The sequence below is a fragment of the Brassica napus genome, chromosome C5 (assembly GCF_020379485.1).
Source record: "Brassica napus cultivar Da-Ae chromosome C5, Da-Ae, whole genome shotgun sequence".
NCBI lineage: Eukaryota > Viridiplantae > Streptophyta > Magnoliopsida > Brassicales > Brassicaceae > Brassica > Brassica napus.
Genome location: NC_063448.1, coordinates 25,113,761 through 25,136,449, shown reverse-complemented (window position 1 = coordinate 25,136,449; position 22,689 = coordinate 25,113,761). Strand labels below are relative to the sequence as shown.

Sequence of the window (22,689 nt, the reverse complement as noted above, 5' to 3'; positions counted from 1 at the left end):
GATAAAAGTATACAGTTAAGTTCCTACAGTGGAGTATTTGATGATCATATATGTGTAGAGGCTTCTCAGAGAAGAGGGTTGAGATTTAGAGGTGAAGTCGACAATGGTCGAACAGAAGCAATATCGAGCAACACCAACAAACCGGCATCGATCGACATTACAGCTTCACCATCGATCGACACTGGTCGCGAATCAGAGCAGAATGAGTATGAAATGTGTGGAAATCTTTTTGATGGAGAAACCACCACGCGATCAGAGAAGTCTGGGGGAAATAAGAAGAGGAATTGGAAGAAGAGGAAAAGGACCAAGGGAGGTTCTCGGTTATCATTGATTTCTTGCTTCTCACAACCATTTGCAAAGCTTCGAGCACTCCTTATTGCTGAGATGATAGACAAAGGAGAAGAGTATATGGAGGAGGCTTTCACACAAGAATGATAAAGCTTCAGAGAGCAGACATTGAGACTTGTTTTGAAGCATGTTCTCATTCTCATCCGGACTAAATCAGATCTCCAAATTCAAATTTAATGAGTTCAACAAAGCACTAGGTGGGAGGCAACCCACTATTAGGTAATTTAATTCAGTTTATGTTAGATTGTTACTGATTTTTGTTTTTATTTTAATGCAGGTCAAAAAAAAAAAGTGAACAGTAACGACGGTATTGTAGCAGCGGTGAGCGACACTGTAGCAAGAAAATCGAGCGACACTGTAGCAAGAAAATCGACCGCACTGTAGCAGAAAATCGGGAGTACTGTAGCAATAATACTGTAGCAGGGCTACTGTAGCAGTCACTGTTCATCGAGAAATTTTTTTTAGATAATTGGTTTTCTTATTTATTTATTACTGACTTTAGGTGTTTTATTTATGTTCGGTAAAAATAAATAGATACGAGGAAGACGAGTTCTGCACCAGCATCGATAGACAACCGACCGGTGTCGCTCGACAGAGCATCACAAGTATTGATCGCCACTTAACTGTGTAGATCGATACTCACATCAATGGCAGGTATACTCGTGAAACCTTGCTAATATTGTACTTATGGTTTATTTTCCCACCAATCTTAAACTGTATAACACTGGTCACAGTGTTGTTTAAGTCTGGGGGAGGTTCTACTAATATTATGTTTTATGATGAGTCTTAAAAAAAAAAAGCAGATCCGAGTAGACGATTCCTCAGCACATCGACCGATGAGACCAACTCGATATCGATCGACATCACTTCAGATCCAACGGTCGATTGTCTCTTCATTGTGTGAAATGATTGCTCTTGCCATCGACCGATGAGACCATGTCGCTATCATTTGACAGCCCTTTAGCAACAACGATCGATTGTCACTTCATTGTGTCAATCGACATTGACATCAGCGAGCAGGTTATCGTTCTTACTTGTTAAATTGTGTACTTATGTTTATGTTATCACCATAACTCCTACTGAATTTACACTGGGGACAGTGTAGTTTAAGTCTCGGGGGAGATTTACTGATATTAGTTTTTTTCATGAGTTAAAAAAAATGTTTTTAAAGAGAAGATTTTATTGAGTCAAGAAGGGGACAATGAACTTATTGATTTTTGCTTGTTATCTAACCACACCATTGTAGACTTACTAGTTGCAGATAGCACTAAAGACACTAAAGTGGATCAACCTGTCAACTATGTTACACTTGCTGAGAATGTTTGAAGGAACCAAAGCTGACCTCCAACCTAACTGAGCTCAACTTTGCTTGTCTTGGGGCTTGGTATACATGGGATCAGATTCTTCAAACAAGTCTGGAAGGTAAAGTCTTGTATAGATATGTCACCCTCTCTCTCTATTTCGAAATTTAGATTGTAAAAAAATAATAATAATAATAATATATTTATATAATTATAGATGATAATTTAGGAAAAGAATTCGAACAGGACTTGGTGGCTACAACCATTAAGGCTTGATTCATAAGAATTCTATAGGTAAAGGATTCGAACATGATTTAGTGGCTACAACCATTAAGGTTTGATTCATCGTCCCCTTGAGTCTCATCATCGGACCGGTTAGGCCTCCCTGGGCGATCACTCTTTGTGCCGGTTCGGGGACGCGGCCGTAGGACGGCCTAAAGCCCATCAAGCTTATGATGGATCTGATCTAGATCTGCATTCATAAGGTTAGTCATAGAATCATTCAAAGCCCTCATCTACAAGTTAGATTAACCAGCAAAAGAATTTCCGGGTCGGCTTCTTTCTTCTTCATTACTCATGGCTTCCTGAAAATTTTGTAAGCACAAAAGATTAGATAAAAACCTCACACTCTCAAGTGTTTGATCTTACCCACACACGTGTTTCACTCAGATTTTGGTGTTCATTCAAAGTTTTTACTCAATGTTCTAAGAGAACAAATCAAAGAATCCCAATGGGCAAAACCTAGTAACAAAGGAATTTTCTCAAGATAGAAAGATAAGAGACTTTTGGTTTGAAATCCGTATCAACCACCTCAAAGGCTGAATTTCTCCTCAGCCAGCAGGCTTTCTCTTCCACCACCAATCCCCAAATAAAACTTTGAATCTTTTTTTTTAAATCGTAGACCGTTCTTTTTTTTTTTTAATCGGATGGTAATGAGGGGCCCGAATTTAAGAAAGGTAGAAGAAGAAGTGTTTATAGGAAAGAAATGGAAAATGAGAAAGATGGAAATGAAACTACCGGAAGAGTGGCTCTGATACCACTTTGATACGTTCTAAATAAGATCACTCGACTGGTAAGGTTTTGATATGAACTCCGAAAGGAGAACTGATGGAATTAAGGGTCGCACAGCAGTTGCAGAATGGCTGCTGATATTCCCGAAGCCAATTTGTTGCCGGATGTGACGCACCGGTCCAACAAAGAAGAAAACTCGATCTGTTGCTTGATATGACGCACAAATCCAACGAGAAAGAGGTGTTACTTGGAGCTAGCCCCACCAAGAAACGAGAAGTGTTCTAATCAAAAAACAAAGAGTATGAACTCAAAAAGAAGAAGAAAAAATCGATTACCTTATTCAGATGAGGGAATGACATACTTATAGAGTTTGTGGTCAAAGACCTTTATGAGAAATGAAGAAAACATTACATAGGAAATATGAAATTTGACTAGAAATATTAAAAATGGCCAAGGCACGGAAATGGAGGAAGACTGGTTGATAAGACCCTTCGGATACTCTTGTCTAGGTTTGATGTATCCTGATGCATGACCCGCGGTAAGGAGATGGACAAACACGGGACGATCCGTGCGATCGGCCGGGTGTTCTTCACGAAGGAGCCTGGTCCAAACGTGATCCAAGTCTTCAGAAAGATGGAGAATCCTTGCCTTAGAGAAATTCTGATAATTAAAGCTCATGAACGGATCGAACTGGTCAGTCGGTCCATCTGTACGTTCGTCGGGACATGCAGTACAAACCAAACGGGCCAAAAGAGAGAAGCTTCTGTCTGAATCGGATTCTTCTCGTTTGAATTGATTCTAGCTCGACCATCAGTCTTAGCTTGGTGAGTTGGTCGGGGAAGACGGCCTCCAGTACGGTCAGTTCGGTCTTCCAAACGTGGCTCCAGCCTTAGCTCTTTTCCGAACGTACGCGGGTCAATCCGGTACATGGCTCGATCAGTCTGATCGGAACGGTCATCTTGGGGAACCTCTGTTGGACTGATCTGATCGTCCTGAACTCCATTCTGGGCTGGTTCCATGTACTGAGGCGCATCAGCCTTGGCGTCTGCGCAGAGTAATTCCCCTGGAATTCATAGAGCATCCTAGCATCGGGCCACCTGTCATCATAAACCTGATAGACTCACCAGACGGCGATCCCGACAAAATCAATGTCCATGCAACACAAGATTTTGACCAGTCCGAGAGAATCCTTGCGTACATCGCCGACGGGAAACTCCCAACAGAAAAATGGGCAGCCCGAAAAATTAAAACCCAATCCGAACGATACGTCTTGGTTGACGGAGAACTCTACAAGTGGAGATTTTCCGGACCACTCATGACCTGCGTAGAAAGGGAGAAAGCACGAAAGATAATGGAAGAGGTCCATTCTGGATCCTGCGGAAATCACTCTGGTGGAAGGTCGGTCCCTCACAGTCAAAATCAAACGCCATAGACACTATTGGCCAACTATGATTAAAGATTGCGAGCACTTCATGCGAAAATGCGGAAAATGCCAGAGGCACGCCCCTACTGTTCATCAACCGGCTGAGGTTCTCTCGTCAATCTCGGCACCATACCCGTTCATGTGATGGTCGATGGACATAGTCGGACCCATGCACAAGTCAAAACAAAAACGATTCTTGCTGGTCTTAACGGATTTTGATAGACCATGGATTTGACCCACTTTCACCCATGGTTTATAGATGTTTTTACTACTAATTATTATATTATAGAGTCTATTTTTTATATTTGTAAGATCAGGAGTGATTTGGAGATAAGTGATGATTTTGGAGCATTTTGGAGATATTTGGAGCAAAAACCCGAGATGACCATCGAGCTCGATCATCGGTCGATATTGAGGAACGAATATCGAGCGATGTTCACATCAGAACATCGATCGACAGCGAAGCGCGCAGAAAGCCCGTTTGGTCACAACCAACTTGAAGCCCAAGTCTTCACCAATTTACAAGATTACCCCTGACGAGTTTTAATCTAATTATATAAGCTTTGCCACCATGTTAGAGGAATTGTGCTTTCTTGTTTTTCTAGTTTTACTATTATTAGCAAAAGATTTTTAGGATTTTGATAGATTGGAGAGAAGATCCAAAGTTATATTTGTGATTGGAACTCCATTGATATCTATTTACTATTCTAATGAAGTTTTCTTACCTAATTGTTGTTTTGAATTGCTTGGCCATGTTTGAGTGGTTCCATTGTTAGATTTTAGGGTTTAAATAGGTTATGAGGGATTAGCCCCAACTATAGATTGCTGAGTTGTGATAATAATCATTAGGATTGTCATTAATGCCTGATTCTAGATTAGCTACTTAGAACTTGCCCTAGGATTGTTGTATAAAAGCGATAGCTTCATTCTCATCCTGAAACCATTCTAATTGTGCTAAGATTCTTGCTAGAGTAAGTCGAGACCTGATCTAGTGACCTTAGTGAGCATCATTCAACCCGCGCATAAAGCTTAACTAGAAGCGCGTCAATCGATATACAAATTGGATAATCAATCGACGGAGTGAAAGGTGTATCGATCGATACCGCTATTAGATAATCGATCGACACTTTCTATTGATCGAACACACTTGTTTGGGTCATTAGATCTGGTTAATAGACAAGTCCAGAAACGCGAGAGCTGATTGACTTGTTATTTAGTATTTGAGCTCTACATTATCATGCATGCAACTCATTAGGCATCTGTAGGATTATAATTCCAAGTTTCCTGAATAAAAACCCTAAGTCTAGCTATTTCCTTTTAAGCACCAAAACCTCAACCAATCAATCGAGCAACTACTTGCTCAACAAAACTGCAAATTTTCATTTTAATCATTAAACCATCCTACTTAACAAATCTCATTAGATTTATTAGGTTCCCTAGCTCCTTGTGGATTCGATCCCTAAGTACTGCAATTGAAACTCTTATTTGAGAGAGTAAATTCACTCTTTAGGGTAATTTGAGTGATATCAAATTTGGCGCCGTTACCGGGGAGCTTTGATCGCTTATTAGATTTAATTTTGTTAAGTTTCTGACATAAAAAAATTTTCTTGGATTTTCAGGTACATGCCCAGCAGCACCAGAAGCAACAAGGAAACTCAACTTCTATTCTCACCAGATCCTGCAAGCTTGGAGCGTTCAATCTGCAAAGAAGGGCGCTCCTCATCGATCGACAACAATACTTGTTCGTCGCTCGATTTTCGTCAACCACCGTCGACCCAGGCACTAGTCCCGTCGACCGATACTCGCTAGCCACCGTCGACCGAAGACACTCATCTCCCGTCGACCGAAGACACTCATCTCCCGTCGACCGACATCTTCCATCCGACATCGGTCGATACTTCAGTCCGAACATCGATCGATACTGAGACGCGAGATATGGTTGCGACTTTGAAGGACAAATGGCGCAGAGTAGATGAAGCAATGCGAGACTTCACTGGTACATGGTTCAACAAGCGCAAAGAAGAGATAGAGACTTGTTTCCCAACAAGTGACAGCTTTCAACATCACTAGCCCAAATCACCTCCAAAGTCAAGTTAAATGATTATAACAAAGCGCTGAGTGGGAGGCAACCCATTATTAGGTAATATTTATTTGGTTTTTATTAATCTACTATTTATGTTGGTTTTTAATTATTGCAGGTCATTATATATATAAAGATAGATCCGAGTAGACGATTGCCGTGAGTATCGAACGACGAGACACTGTCGACATCGATCGACATAGCTGAACCAGCCGCGACCGATATCAACATCCATACATCGGTCGACAATCATTCCGGTCTGGTATATCATTCTAACTTGTTACATTAAGTACTTATGATTTAGTTACCACCATAACTCCAACTAAGTTTACACTGGGGACAGTGTAGTTTAAGTCTGGGGGAGGTTTACTGATATTAGTTTATTCATGAATTTTAAAAAAATATTTTCAAACAGAAAGTTTTTATTGAGTAAAGAAGGGGATAATGAACTTATTAGATTTTTGCTCGTTATCTAACCACTCTTTAGCACCATTCTAGACTTATTGATTGCAGATAATACTAAAGATACTAAAGTGGATCAACCTGTCATCTATGTTACACTTGCTGAGATTGTTTGAAGGAACCAAAGCTGACATCCAACACTAAAACTTGACACAACTGCTTGTCTTGGGGCTTGGTATACATGGGATCGGATTCTTCAAACAAGTCTGGAAGGTAAAACCTTGTGTAGATAGATTTATCACCCTCTCTCTCTTTATTTTCGAAATATAAAAAAATATTATATATATATATATATACACACATATCTATGAAAGATTTATTAGGAAGGGATTCGAACAGGACTTGGTGGCTACAACCATTAAGGCTTGCTTCATAAGAATTCTATAGGTAAAAGATTAGAACGGGACTTGGTGGCTACAACCATTAAGGCTTTCTTCACAAATAATCCTAGGATATAGGTCAAAAAGAAGTGAATATGACTTGGTGGCAACCACCATTAAGGCTTGATTCATGGAAACATGTCCAATCTTGGTCAATGATCTTGCAAATATAAGAAGACTTTGACTAAGAGAGAAAATTAGTAGAGAGAGAGGATGGGAACTAATATTTACCTGCAGGTCCAGATACTTGTTTGAAAATCCTTGCATCACGTGATTGATACTCCCAAGATAAAGCATGCACTTTTATTTATGCTAAGAAATGAGGTTGGTAGAGGGGAATGTGAGACAAGATTTGCTAAGTTGTTAGCTAGGTGAATTTGGTTGCTAAGCTAGGATATGGTATAATGTGCTTTTGTGATTAGGACTTTTTAGATGTGGATTGCAATATTGTAGAGATGATGATTCTAAGTTTAAAATTGTGTGAGTCCCTCCTGTTTTCAAACTTCTTTCAGAGAGACTGCATGTTTGTTTTGCATGAGGACAAGCAAAAGGGTAAGTCTTGGGAGTTGATAACCATTGATTTGACCCACTTTCACCCATGGTTTATAGGTGTTTTTACTACTAATTATTATATTATAGAGTCTATTTATTATATTTGTAAAATCAGAAGTGATTTGGAGATAAGTGATGATTTTAGAGCATTTTGGAGATATTTGGAGCAAGCACCCGAGATGACCATCGAGCTCGACCATCGGTCGATATTGAGGAACGAATCGATCGATGTTCTGATGTGAACATTGATCGACAGTGAAGCGCGCAGAAAGCCCGTTTGGTCACAGCCGACTTGAAGCCCAAGTCTTCACCAATTTACAAGATTACCCCTGACGAGTTTTAACCTAATTATATAAGCTTTGCCACCATGTTAGAGGCAAAGTGTGATTTCTTGTTTTTCTAGTTTTACTATTATCAGCAAAAGGTTTTTAGGATTTTGATAGAATGGAGAGAAGATCGAAAGTTATATTTGTGATTGGAACTTCATTGATATCTATTTACTATTCTAATGAAGTTTTCTTACCTAATTGTTGTTATGAATTGCTTGGACATGTCTGAGTAGTTTCATTCTTAGATTTTAAGGTTTAAATAGGTTATGAGGGATTAACCCAAACTATAGATTGCTGAGTTGTGATAACAATTAATCATTAGGATTATCATTAATGTCTGATTCTAGATTAGCTACCTAGAACTTGCGCTAGGATTGCTAGATAAAAGCGATAGCTTCATTATCATCCTGAAACAATTCTAATTGAGCTAAGATTCTTGCTAGAGTAAGGCGAGAGCTGATTTAGTGAGCTTAGTGAGCATCATTCAACCCGCGCATAAAGCTTAACTAGAAGCGCGTTGATCGATATATAAATTGGATAATCGATCGACGGAGTGAAAGGTGTATCGATCAATATCCCTATAGGATAATCAATCGACACTTTCTATTGATCGAACACGCTTGTTTGGGTCATTAGATCTAGTTGATATACATGTCCAGAAACGCGAGAGCTGATTGACTTGTTATTTAGTAGTTGAGCTCTACATTATCATGCATGCAACTCATTAGGCATCTGTAGGATTATAATTCCAAATTTCATGAATAAAAACCCTAATTCTAGCTATTTCCTTTTAAGCACCAAAACTTCAACCAATCAATCGAGCAATTACTTGCTCAACAAAACTGCAAATTTACATTTTAATCATTAAACCATCCTACTTAACAAATCCCACTAGATTTATTAGGTTTCCTAGCTCCTTGTGGATTCGATCCCTAAGTACTGCAATTGAACCTTTTATTTGAGAGAGTAAATTCACTCTTTAGGGTAATTTGAGTGATATCAGATTTCTTCTCGAAATGGGTCGAAGCAGACTCCTACGCAAGCATTAAAGACACCAAGGTCGAAAGCTTCGTATGGAGAAATATCGTCTACAGACATGGAGTCCCATACGAAATCATAACAGACAATGGATCTCAATTTATTTCGACCAGATTCGAAGCCTTCTGCGAAAAGTGGAAGATACGACTGACCAAACGACTCCAAGATACCCGCAATGCAATGGCCAAGCCAAAACCATTAACAAGACCATCCTCGATGGGCTTAAGAAACGGTTGGACGCAAAAAAGGGTTGATGGACCGAAGAACTCGAAGGAGTTTTATGGTCACATCTCACTACTCCGAGACGCGCAACTAGAGAGACTCCATTCGCCCTCTTATACGGAGCAGAATGTATGATCCCAGCGGAAGTTGAATTTCCCGTAGTACGCAGAAGATTGCTCCCAGAACGAGAAGACTCAAACAATCTAATGTTGCTTGACGAACTTGATCTGATCAACGAACGACGGGACCAGGCCCTTATACGAATCCAGAACTATCAACAGGCGGCTGCAAAGTACTATAACGCTAATGTACGCTGCCGCAGATTAAAAAAAGGCGACTTGGTCCTACGAAAAGTCTTCAAGAACACCGCCGATCGGAACGCAGGAAAACTCAGAGCAAATTTGGAAGGACCTTACAAAATCATAAAAGTGGTCCGACCAGACGCATACGAAATCGTGAACATGCAAGACATCAAAATTCTGATAACTTGGAACGCGATGCACCTCAAGAAATACTACCACTAAGCAACACTTCACACGGAACTACGAGATGGCTTGATCCTTGAAGAGGGTACGTAGGCAATTCGTCGCATGACGAGCTCAGCTGTCCCCCCCCCCCCGATTAAAAAGGGGGGGAGTGGGTACATATGCGTATACTCTTATAGTCCCAAAAATTTAAAATATCCGCTCCTAGACTCGGTATTTTTGAATTTTTTTTACGCAGACGTAAACCTCCAAAAATCCGTCTATCATCAGAACGCCACCATCACTTGAAAAACAACGTAAAAAGTTCAACCTTCGGCACAGCGAGACGTCGCTAACGCTCAAAAGACTCCTTTTTCGTCAAAAACTTTCCGGAAAGGAATACTCACTTTTAAAACAGTCCGCCCACGACTATAAAACACACACTCCTTCTTAACACGTATCCTTCGCAAAGAGTCTAAAACGGTAATATCTATCGATAAGTTTGTTTCTGATCACAGCAAACTCTCAACGTCCTAAACAGACTAAGTCATCTCATAGAGATAGCTCTCGTACACCCGACACAAGGGTAATAGCGCTATATAAAAAATCCGAAATTTTTGGTCAGAACTTTCGGGAGACTTAAAAATTGTCCTCGAAGAGATGCTCAATTCCGACTATACAAGTCACGTAAGCCGAGAACATATCGCAGACTTTAAAGCGAGATGGAATCAAGTCGAAAACGATACGGGAACGTAAGCTGAAGTATTCATCGCACCCCCTAAAGTCGTGATTAGACCTAGATCTTGCCCTAAACCCATCACACTGATCTCTAAATCTCTAGGCATAGTATCAAACACCCTGATACGAGATCCCAAAACTTGTCTCTTGGCTGATATTCGAGCATCTTCAGAAATCCCGCAAGTTTACTGTGGAAAACTCTCGAAACAAATCACGGATACAACAGTTCACCCAAAGTTAGGTTACGAGATGACAACTCGTAGTCTTCCCTCTACACCCATATAAATGATTTGATAAGCTCTTAAGAACGCAAAAACGAAGTTCATTTAGAAGTCGCAAAAGCGACGGGGATTCAAACCCACAAGCGGCCAGTCCCAAAATAAAAACACGGCCACACTTGGCCGAAACAAAACAAGAACATAGAAACAAAATTCTCACACGAGACTGCAAACTCAATCGTCCTCCGCACGCGGAGCCTCACCCTCGCCAGTCGCCCCTTCTGGAATCGGAGCCGCGCTTCCTCCACCATCCTCGGGCTCATTCGAACAGGACGGAAGGATACACTCAGACTTCAGGCCCGCAAGGATCAGGTCAAAGTCTCCTTCCGCATCCACCAACTCCGCCCTACGGATGGGAAGCGTAGGCTCTTCGGCTCGCGGAGACAGAGGCGCTTCACCAACCTCGTCTGTCCCTCCCTCGATGCCTGCCAAGGCCAAATCCCTAACATGGATGCCCGCCGAGGAGTCAAGGGAATCGACGATCCTCGCCAAACGGTTCTGAAACTCAACGCGCATGGCTTCCTTGGCCTCTCCGATCGCGCAAACCGACGATTCTGCCCCACTCTTGAGGGGGTGAAGAGAAGAGAGTACCATGCCTGCAAGCAAAGGGAAGATTAATGTTCTGAGATTCAGCCGAGTGCAATATGTACTGATCCTGCATTTCCATAATAGATTCTCAATTTGTATCATTAGCAAAATAAATATATCCAGATGAAATAGCTCTAACCATAACAAAGAATCCATGATCCAGAGGATGATACATTGCGTTCTAAGTTGTAATCTAAAGCATACAGTCCAATTGTATAAGTAACCTAAGCTATGAACTGATTCAGCTTCTAATTTGATATAACGAAGGAAGAAACATCATACTCTCTAATCGCGATTCAGCAAAGAACAGCATACCTCTGGAACCTCAAACTCATGAACAACTCCTCGTTGACTATCGTGTACAGTGAACCTTGTGCGAAGGAACAGCCAAAGCTCATCTATCTGCTTGACTGGAGATTTCTACCGGAATTCTAAACTCACACGTCGTAGCTCTTCGTCGGATGTTTGGTGAATATCTCCGATTAATCGGAAAAGTCTTTCGCTGAAGCTAAGTACAAGATGTACAGTGAAAAACCAGAGCCATTTTTTCTAGGGGCTTTACGTTGAAAGGTTGAAGATGAGAGAGAGAGAGAGAGAGAGAGAGAGAGAGAGAGAGAGAGAGAGAGAGCAACCGAGAGAAGATATCATAAACCGGAAGAGAGTTAAACCAACGATTTAACGAATTCAGTGATCTCGGTTGCTAAACCAACGATTTACGACCAATTATGTTGGATAGATCCCGTAAATCAAATCTGGCCAACCAATCATTTCTACGTGGCAGCTATTTGGAAGCCTCGTGATTTTAAGCAAGACACGTAACGACATCAATAACACGTGCCATTTATATCATTATCACCCCATTTGAAACCGACGAGGCTGCTCATACATTGTATTTAAATGAAACAAAAACCCAATTCACTTGTACACCACCTTAGAGAGAACATAAAGAAAGAGCCTAACGAGAAAAATGCAATCGGCGAAACAGAAGCTAAGCGATATGGCTAGTACCGCTAAGGAGAGGATGGTGGTATGAGTTGGTTCTAATCAGATTATGATTTTTATTTTATGTTTAGCGTTTCATATGAAGTTAACTATACGACTTGTTTGGTTAACTTGAATGTTAATCATGACAGGCGGAGCAGGCAATGGCACGTACAAAAGAGGAAAAAGAGATAGCACACCAACGTCGAAAGGCCAAGGAAGCAGAGGCTAACATGAATATGCACATGGCTAAGGTTGCTCATGCCGAAGAAAAGCTTATGGCTAAGCAATCTCACTACCACCTTTCTCAAGGTCACGTGACTCATGGCGCCCCTGTGCCGGCTCCTGCGCCAGTTATAGGACATGGTTACCGGCACAATTCTCCCGGGGTCAAATCTGTACCACCCGCGGCGTACCTTCCTCCTCCGACGGGACCTCATCATCATCATCCTTATGGAAATGTTTAGTGACTTCTTTATAAGTTAAAAAAAAAAAAACTGGAATACTTTGAATTGTTAGTAAGACGTTGAGATGACTTACTTTATAAACGTTTTAATTACTGAAGTTATCTCATAATTAGGAGTGAGCGCGGAACCTGAAGTTCGTAACTTCAGATTTGGGTTCGTGTCTAGATAATTTTTTACCCGATTTGGGCCCGCTTAGTTGTAAGTAACAAAAATAATTAAATTGAAAAACAACTAATATAATTAAAATAATATCACATAATACAATAATCTTTGTAATACGTACCATTTGAAGAAGTGATTTACCAACCAGCAGCATCGTTGACAAAAAAAAAAAAAACCAGCAAACCTCCATTTTTGATAATCAATGATTTTGATAAAATATGACAACTAATCAAAAATTTTAACTTATATCTCCTGTACAATGTGGAGGGTTTATAGTGGATCCGGGCTCATGATAGGCCGAGCTTTCTACGGGCCAGGCAGCAGGCTGAGTAATAGTAACCCTAATTATTAATTAACAATTTAACATCTAAAAGTAAAAACGCTAACCTAGGGATACCGGTTCTTTCCTAAATTTTACTTTAACCGGGTTGGCAAGTCTAAACCGTCGCTTAACCGGCTTTCTTATCTTAGCCTGTAATTATAAAACCGCTCCTCCACTCAACGAACTCTATTAGGGTAAAGCGGTACGCCGTTTACATTGTTACTCACGAAACAGAGCTCTGGATCCATCTCAATAAGCTCGAGCAAGAATCGATCCATTGAGATTGCGAAGAAAGAAACTTCATAATCTGAAAAGGTAGATCCTAAACTATTCTTGATAAATCTTGATAGTCTGGCTTTTCAATTCTTTTCAATTGAACTACGATGATTTGATCTTATATCTGCAGGTGGGATGGAAAAGGATCTCAGGGTATTTGGATCCGGTTAAGTATATAACAAAATGTTTATGCAGATATCATTTACTCTCTCTCTTTCTTGATTTATCTTTTCTTGAGAAGTTGCTGAAGATTGTTTTATGAGAGTATTATAAGTCACCGCATTTGGTAATCAAGTGTTGCTTTCCCAAACGAAGTGACTTATAAAGATCTCATGATTAATCGATTTTTTGCAAGGTCTTGAAGAGAGTAAAGGACCATGATGTCCTGAGTGAAAATGGATTTATCTTTCTTTTTTTTTGTCTTATAATGTGCCAGGTCTCTTTGTGTGTTACTGTCCACTCTTTCTTTTTGTCTGGGTGATAACAAGATAAATCCCAAGCATCATCCACCTTATTAGCTTTGACATAAACGAAGGCTTGTAAAATGGAAGATTCTTGGGATTTATCTTTTTGTAGTCTCCTCTTCTAAAAGAGTAATGTCAACATACACGGAAATGATTTCAAATTCTAAAAGTGTTGCTTAATGTTACAACATACACGACAATGATTTCAGGCTTGTGGAGGAACATGATGCTTCTGTTTATGGATTTGTAAGCCAGAAACTTGATATTTGCTAAAGAAGTGTTAACCGTTTGCATGTGTTATAACTGAGTGTTTACACCCACTTTATGTATAAATGGAATAAGGTTGCTTTCCCCCATCAGATTAAAGACTAAGTGATCAAGATTTTATCTTTTTGTTTCTTAGTTTGAACTTTTTTATGTTCTCGTAATGTATTGATCAATGTGATATAAAATAGATAACAATGTTGTGCCAAACAAAACTATGTTGATAGGTACGGTTTTGTGCAATTAATGGATAACCACTTCATGTTAGCCATTTTCAAAAACGTTAACGAAAAGATTGGTAAATACTTATCCACTAGGTACGTGGAAAGAGATTATTAATTTTATTATTTTTAGATAAAAAGATATTAGAGTATCATTAACCCCAAGATCCAAATTTGGGCTCTTAATGATTTTTTAGTAATAAATGATAATTAAGAGTTTGTACTTAAAAGACACATATTTTCTTAGCTTCAATGGTAAGTTCTTAATTTGGGGTTTTTAAGAAAAAACAATTATTAAACTTAAATATTTTAAAGATTAATTTTATTTATTAAATAAAACATATTAAAATAAAATATTTTAAACATTAATTTAAAACAAAATATGAAAACAAAATAAGTAAAATAAACGACAATAATTTGAAAGAAACATCCGAGCTCAGTTGTCTTCATCAGTGTCTGAATTTAGTCTACATATGTTCAACCAAATCAGCTTTCAGTTGTTCATGCATTGGGTTATCACGAATTGTAGTACGAGCATGCATCATATTGGCGATATTTATAGGCATTTCCCTATCAAAATCGAGATCGACATGTGAACTTCTGGTGCCTTCTTCTTGTTGGAACTCTGAAAGATTATATTGAGTGTATCCATCTCGTTCGTCTTCTACTATCATGTTATGGAGTATGATACATGCTCTCATAATCTTCCCAATTTTGACTTTATCCCAAAAAAGTGCCGGATTTTTAACAATCGCAAAGCGATCTTGCAAGACTCCAAAAGCACGCTCGACATCTTTTCGGACAGCTTCTTGTTGTTTAGCAAATAAAGCCGATTTCGGGTCTTGTGGTAGTGAAATTGATTAGATAAAAGTAGCTCATTTCGGATAAATACCGTCGGTGAGATAGTAAGCCATGTGATACTCTCTTTCATTGACATAGTAGGTGACTTGCGGAGCTTGACCATTAATTATGTCATCAAAAACAGGTGAACGATCAAGAACATTGATATCATTTAAGGTACCTGGAGGTCCAAAAAACGCATGCCATATCCATAGATCATACGAAGAAACCGCCTCCAAAACGATTGTTGGTTTTCCCGAGCCACATGAATATTGCCCTTTCCAAGCGGTGGGACAATTCTTCCACTTCCAATGCATACAATCGATGCTTCCTATCATCCTGGGAAATCCACGAGCCTCACCAATATCAAGTAGACGTTGAAGATCAGTCGGTGTTGGTCTTCTTAGGTACTCCTCGCCGAATAAATATATTATGCCTTCCACAAAATATTCCACACATGACCGAGTAGTAGTTTCACCGAGTCAGAGGTATTCGTCAACAGCATCAGCCGCAGTACCATATGCCAAGACACGAATGGCTGCTGTACACTTCTGAAGTGGAGAGAGACTATTCCTTCCGAGCGCATCTTGCGTTTGTTGAAAGAATTCAACCTCATTGAAGAATCGATCAACAATATGCATGAACAATCGCTTGTTCATTCTAAATCGTCGTCGGAAGAAATTTTCAGGATATGTTGGAGTTTCACTGAAATAATCATTCCATAAACGAATGTGCCCTTCTTCACGATGTCTTTCGATATAAGCTCGTTTTTTTCTTTGTTTCCTAGCTTCTTCTTGATGACGAATGGATAAATTCGCAAAGGCTTGATTAAAATATTGATCAGAGTAATCATCAAGTGAATCTTCATAATTGTTTTCTGAAGAGGATGCCATGTTTGTGATTTGGTTTGGTTAGGAGAGAGAATGTGATTTGGGGTTGATCTTGGTTTGGTAAGAAGAGAGAATGTGATTTGGGTTTGTGATTTCGTTTGGTAAGAATACGGGAAGAGGGAATATAAGAGTTGATTTGTGATTTGGTTTGGTAAGAATACGGGAAGAGGGAATATAAGCTTGAAGGCTGCTTGGTTTGCACGGGAACAAGAGAAAGAGAGAACAAAGCTTGGTTGCTTGGTTTGGTTGTGATATGTGAACGAGAGAGTGAGAGATGCTTGAAGGCTTTATACTACTTGAAATCTACTTTCATAAAAAGACAACAAAGACAGTCACGGGAACTGAAAAGAGAGCAAAGACAAAGTACAAAAGTCCTTACAAGTCCATGTGACATAAGAAACAAAGACATGTGAAACAAAGACAATGCAGAAACAAAGACAATGCATAGACATGTGAAACAAAGACAATGCAGAAACAAAGACAAAGACAGTCACGGACTCAGTACAAAAAAGCAGATGCATGTGAGACAAAGACGGTCACGAACTCCTCTTACCATCACCCGTAGAGGATTGTCCTTCTTCTAGCTTGATTCCCGCCTTCAACACGTTGAACCTCTCCTCTCTCAGCCTCTTCTCTTCCTCATGCATCATTTGCACCATCCTTCTGAACTCAGGTGCAATGTCATCTTCTTCTTCCTCCACCCTAATCAAGTAGCCCATATTTCTCATCTATTCATCGCTTGATAACTCCACCATATCTTCTTCTTCTTCATCTGATATCTCCACCACTTCTGCTTCAGTTGGTGGGATATCCTCAACATCATCGTCTGTATCTTCTCGTGGGAGAGGTGGTATGATGCCTCCTGCTGAGAGGCCACAGACAATTGGTTTTCTTGCCTCCATTTCTGTATGTGTGTGACTTGTTGCCCTGAAAAGCCAAAAAACAGAAACGGATGAGAAAAGACAATACATATATAACACATCAATTTAGATAACACATCAACTTATATAAGACAATACATATATAACACATCAATTTCACAGCAACATTGATAACATTGACTAGAAAGATCTTACATAAAAACATTTAACTTAAAGGATTACATTGATAACATTTCAGTAATTAGTTTGTTCTTAAGAGCCACTTCTAATTCAGTAAGTGGCTCTGTTCTCGCAAGCAAACTGTCAAGCAGTTTGGACTTGTTAACCTTATCCTTCATATTCAGTAACTGGGTCTGTTCTTGCAAGTCCTTCTGCTTGAGCTCCCACATTTACTGAAACCCTTGCAGAATCTTCTCTTCTTCTCCCACTGACCTTTTACCCTTGTTGGCTTTTGCTGCCTTAACGCCAATAGGCCTAGCTGCTGTTGAAGAATCCTCTCCATTGACACTCGGCATAGATGCTGATGACTGAAAAGATTGTTGTTCCCCCACCCTCTTTCTTTTTGCACCAGAGCTTTGTTGACTACTTCCATAAGTCCCACACCATTTCTGATCATTCCTAAGCTCCCGCCAGGCATGCTCCAATGTGAACTTAACCGTGTAATCGTTGAAAAAAATTTCATGTGCAGCCTTCAAAACATCATCTTCATTTTGGCCACTGCTCTTCTGTTTGGATGCAGCGTCATATGACCCCACAAACTTGCAGACACCTTCATTTATCTTTCCCCACCTTTGCTTACAGTGGCTTGGCTCTCTCTTAGCGAAACCAACCACCTTCGGACTTGCATTATAATAAGAGGTAATCCTCTTCCAAAACGTTCCTGCCCTTTGCTCATTCCCAACTACTGGATCCTTGGAGGTGTTCAGCCATGAACTGATGAGGACCAGGTCTTCAGTTGTTGACCACTTATACCTTTGCTTACGCTCCTCACCAGTTTGTGCACGTGAAGAAGATCCTCCAACGGCTGGACTAGGTGAAAAACTCAGTAACTGAGATGGGTTTTCATTGGCTGGACTAGGTGAAAAACTCAGTAACTGAGATGGGTTTTCATTGTTAGGTACTTGACTGTTTAGTAAGTCTAAAAACCTAGAAGATTGCCTTTGAGAATCCATAGAGAGGAGAATGATGAAGAACGATGAGAGAAATGATAAGAAAGTGAAGGAGGAATTTCTGTTTATAGATGGCAGAGAAAGAAGAGAAGAAAGGAAGTTTCAGATGCATTGATGACAACAAACAAACAAGTTCACATTTATCTACGACATTCACTTCTACCTAGATGGCAGAGAAGAAACGAGTTGACATTTATCTACAAAATACAGTTCTATTAATCACACAACCATTTTCTAGCTAGCCATCACTTCTGTTTATCACACAACCATTTTCTAACTCAAACCAACACATATATTACACTCGATTCAATTCAAACCAGAACCTAAATCAATTAGTTTCCATAACCAAAAGACAGAGTGACACTAACCTTAATTGTGCTCTGAACCTTTGGTCGATGAACCTTGATCCTGCTATCTGTAAACAGAAAGACAGAAACAAAAAATATTTCAGAAACCACAAAGCCAAACAACAAACAAATCAAGCATAATCAATCTATTACACTTCAATCTATTACATAGCATTAACCATTCCTGATCCGTCTGTCTTAATTGAAACAAACTTATTCAAACAAAATGTTCTTCATCCATCAATCTTAAAACAGAACATACCGAATCAAAAACATCAGAAACAACAATCAAAATCTTTGAATCAACAGAGCATACAAATTCTAAATCAATCACATGCAAAATCAACAGAAGAACTGCTTTACCTTTCGATTTGAGATGAGCCACCGAGTGAAATCTTGGAGGAGAAGACCCACCGAGAGACAGAACCAACAAACTACAAAGAAAAACAACTGATCATACCAAGAAGATGCATAATCTAAGACATGCATAACCAATAACAGAACAACCGCTTACCTTTCGATTTGAGGAGAGGAACCGAGAGAGAGCTCCGTCGCCTCGAGGAGAACCAGCAACAGAGAGGTCGCCGATGGGAGCGACCGAACGAGACGTCGCCGATGCAATCCACTGAACAAGACGGCGCCGACGAGAGCCACCGAAGGAGAACCGAATCGCCTTTCGTCGAGAGAGATTTCAAGGGAGCTTGAGAGAGAGAGAGAGAGAGAGAGAGAGAGAGAAAGAGAGAGAGAGAGAGAACGCGTTCGTAACCGAATAGAGAGCGTCTCTACGCTTGACGTGTGGCAACGAAGAGGCGGGCCTTCTACGCCTTACGGAAGAGGCGAGTCTATGCTTTTCTTCTTTTTTTTATTAATTTTTTTTTTAATTTGCCTTAAGAGGCGTCATTAAAGCTTGTGTTAATGATGGTCTTAGGTCTCTTTAATCTAGATATTGGTTCAGTTTTAGGTTGCTTTTTTTATTTTTGATCTCCTAAAATATCACTAGTCACTACTATTCTAAATCTATATTTATTTTGGTTTGTTCAGTTAAAATGCTTAAGGTTTTTGGTTTTTTTGGGTGTTAAACCAAAAACTATTATTATTTGTTTGGTTTCATGTTATATGAGTTTTAGACTGTCGAACTAATAGTTTCATATCATAATTTATAAATGTATACAAAATCAAATCAAATCTAGATAATAGTTTAAAAAAACAATTATTAAGACAAATCATTTCTCTACAATTTAGTCGACGGTGAAAGGAAAAGGAAGCATTAAAAAAATATATTCCAATTTCAATTATTATTGAGTAAAAGAAAAGTATGCAATGATATTACTGATTGACTCAAAGTTGTTTATGAGTTCAGTTGTTTTGATATGGAACTCTAAACTAATCATCTTTAAAGTGTAAGATTATTTGAGTTGTGTTTTTATAAAATGTGTCATGTAATATATTAGCAAATCGAAATTGTATATGACTTTAGTTTTGATAAAGAACATTGGAGTATATTGTGTAATCGAATTTGAGAGGTTTATGAAAGAGAAGAAATATCAATTAGCTTCTTGCAAATTGTGTTTCTACGTGGAACCTTTGTATAACCCATGGAACCTTGTATATATTTGAGTTTTATATTGACAAAAAACCGTGAAGTATTAAATTAGGAAAGCGATTTTATTGAGGTTTATTTAGAAAAGAACATTACAATAAATTGGTAAAGCTAGTTTGAGAAGTTGCCACATGGCGAAGGTAGTGTGAATACATTAATGTCGAATGTTTTTCTTTTAATATATAGAGGTTTTACGAATCTCGAAGTCGGTAGATTTTGAGGTGAAACAAGAGATATGTTACCTTCTGGAACCAACAGACATGCATGCAATCACATACCTTGCCTTTCTTAAGTTTCTTTTCAAGTACTTATCTCTCTCCCACCGTGCATGTGTGTCATCTTCATAGGTTTGGGAACGTTGCTGTGTCTTCTTGCTTCATTTAAGTTCAGTTTTATGTCCTCTTAGTCTCTTTTGTCTATGTCCTTTTCATTATACACCACTTCCACGTTGGTTTTTGTCACTGTTGCATCTGTTGTGAAGTGTAACGCCTTGGAAAGGTTCCAGTGATAAAAGAAGAGGCATTATTCTCAATGCAAGAAACTTTGTTTCTAGTTACGACAACCACACCGCCCTTTCCAGAAAGCTTATGCTATCTCCTGGTAACTCAGACACTGCTTGGTTGCCTTAAGATATCCATTAAGATCAGAGTCTCTTTTTGTATGTTTTATGAAACCCCAAAGAGACCTATTCAAAATTTTATCACATTTCCTAACAATAGTAAGCTTCACCTTCACATATAACACCAGTCTATGTTTTATGTTTTGAGGATTACCAGACAAATGTTTATATCCATTAACTCGTCTAGCCATTGTTGGCTTCACATATCAGTTAAAAAATCAATATCCGTGTATATCAGTTAAAAAATCAATATCCGTGTTTTTATGTTGTAAGAATCCTAAAGAGAAATTATTTTAGACATTTTTCATGCATACGTTATTTCACTGTAATCAAAGATATATCTTTGTTTTCATTTATCAAAGATATATCTTTCTTTTCATTTATAATAACGTGAAAGACGCATCTTCGGGGGATAATTTCAGATATTTGCGACGGGACAAAAGGATCGAGACAAGATTGCTCAAAAGATGATATTAGCCATGTTCGTTTCTTAGACGCCGCGGCAAAGATGAGCGTCTAAAAAATAACATACGATGGATAGAAATAACGACATGACAATTGCTGACGCAACTGACGCTAAAGCTCTTTCATCCATTTTAATGGTCGCCGTAAAAAAATAGCGACTTTGTTATTGCCAGTGGCGGCAATTGTTCCGTGTATAATTGAGTCGCAACATCTTCAAACAAGCTGTTTTTAATGAAATACTGACGCGGCCTTTGATATTTTTGATCGCAGGTTATTGACGCCGTGTCTAATAAACGAACAGGGCTATTGTTGTCTTTCAAGGCTCAACGGTTCCACTTCCAAACGGAATTTCTGCCTTCACAGTTGAGATCTTCAACACCATGTCTTTCGGACTGCAAGATCATGGAGATCAACGTCACTTGTGGCTGGTTTAGCTCAGTCAAACTGGTTAACCCTAGAGTTTTCAGGCGACTCTCCTACTACGATTGTCTGGTTAAAGACGGTCAACCTCTTGCTCCTGGACAGACGCTCTCCTTTCTGTATGCTAACAGCTTCTCTTACCCTCTCTCTGTTTCTTCAGTCTCTTGCTTCTGATTTTAGACAAGTAACAAATCGTGTTTTATCAAATCAAAGTCTTGGTTAAGCCAAAAGTTTCTGGTTATGTTTTTTTTGGTCAACAATTTCTGGTTATGTTTAGAAACTGTTTAGTAACAAATTTGCGAAGAGGATATGGATCAGATTCTAGTGAGTCACCTTATTCACACTCTCTAATGTTAATGATAATAATTACAGAGGAGATAATATAATACTTGTTTGATTTAGTGATAAGCCAAACAAAAACTTCATAGTACAAGAGATTACTGATGATATTCATATCATAATTAATCATTATTCGAACATAAAATCTTATAGAATCTCTCTAAACCTCTCTTATTCTAAATTGCTCACTGTCAATGTGTGGTGGAGCCTTTGTATATTTAGGTTTATAAATTATAATGGTTTTGACGACTGATTCCAGATGCACTTTTGTCCTTTCGTATCAGTTCGAGGCCTCTTCCCTACGGATAAAACCCATGCTAGATTTGTGCTAGGCCCAACAAGTGCGGTGGGTTAGGAAGGATATACGTTATTTCCTTTATATCACATCATAAAGTACTAACTCGGATTCAACCAACTCGGATCGGAAGTCATCGTACTACACACTTTGGGTTGCTAAGTAACCTAGGTTCGAAAAAACTCCACTACATTTCATATTCTGGCCACATTGATATGATGAGGTAATGTTTTAGGCCATACATTACGTTAATTAAAAAAAAAAAAGTTAACCAGAAATTTAGTCCATCCGCATACTGTCCTGAGTGGGCAAAAAAACCAAACTGAACCAAAACCAAATCGATCCAACCGAACCCAAACCGATTCAAACCAAACCAAATATATGTCTAATTCATTTGGTTCAAAATTTTATCAACCCCAATGGTTCGGTTCGGTTTGGTTTTAAACCGAACCA

At 39.1% G+C, this 22,689-nt stretch overlaps 2 protein-coding genes, 1 long non-coding RNA gene and 1 pseudogene across 4 annotated transcripts; 2 read left to right on the top strand and 2 right to left on the bottom strand.

The window, feature by feature from the left end:
• Positions 1–10,634: 10,634 nt before the first annotated feature.
• LOC106351777 lies at positions 10,635–11,954 on the bottom strand. 2 transcript variants are annotated; one of them, XM_048759101.1, is made up of 2 exons: positions 11,497–11,954; positions 10,635–11,222 (listed from the first exon to the last, which is right to left on the bottom strand). In XM_048759101.1, the coding sequence occupies exons 1-2, from the start codon at positions 11,525–11,527 to the stop codon at positions 10,801–10,803; spliced, it is 453 nt and encodes a 150-aa protein (XP_048615058.1). In that variant the 5' UTR covers positions 11,528–11,954; the 3' UTR covers positions 10,635–10,800. The 2 variants fall into 2 exon arrangements, with proteins under 2 accessions (XP_048615058.1, XP_013646975.1); XM_013791521.2 differs by having other exon boundaries at positions 10,635–11,281; positions 11,530–11,954.
• A 164-nt stretch (positions 11,955–12,118) lies between these two features.
• Positions 12,119–14,245, top strand: LOC106347738. Its single transcript, XR_001270798.3, has 3 exons — positions 12,119–12,241; positions 12,348–13,461; positions 13,553–14,245. It is a non-coding gene; the product is annotated as an uncharacterized LOC106347738 (long non-coding RNA).
• Positions 14,246–17,371: 3,126 nt separating this feature from the next.
• LOC106350321 (glutathione S-transferase T3-like) lies at positions 17,372–18,154 on the bottom strand. The gene has a single exon (XM_013790228.2). The coding sequence runs from the start codon at positions 18,152–18,154 to the stop codon at positions 17,372–17,374; it is 783 nt and encodes a 260-aa protein (XP_013645682.2).
• Positions 18,155–20,358: 2,204 nt separating this feature from the next.
• On the top strand, positions 20,359–21,776 carry LOC106350322 (annotated as a pseudogene).
• Positions 21,777–22,689: the final 913 nt, after the last annotated feature.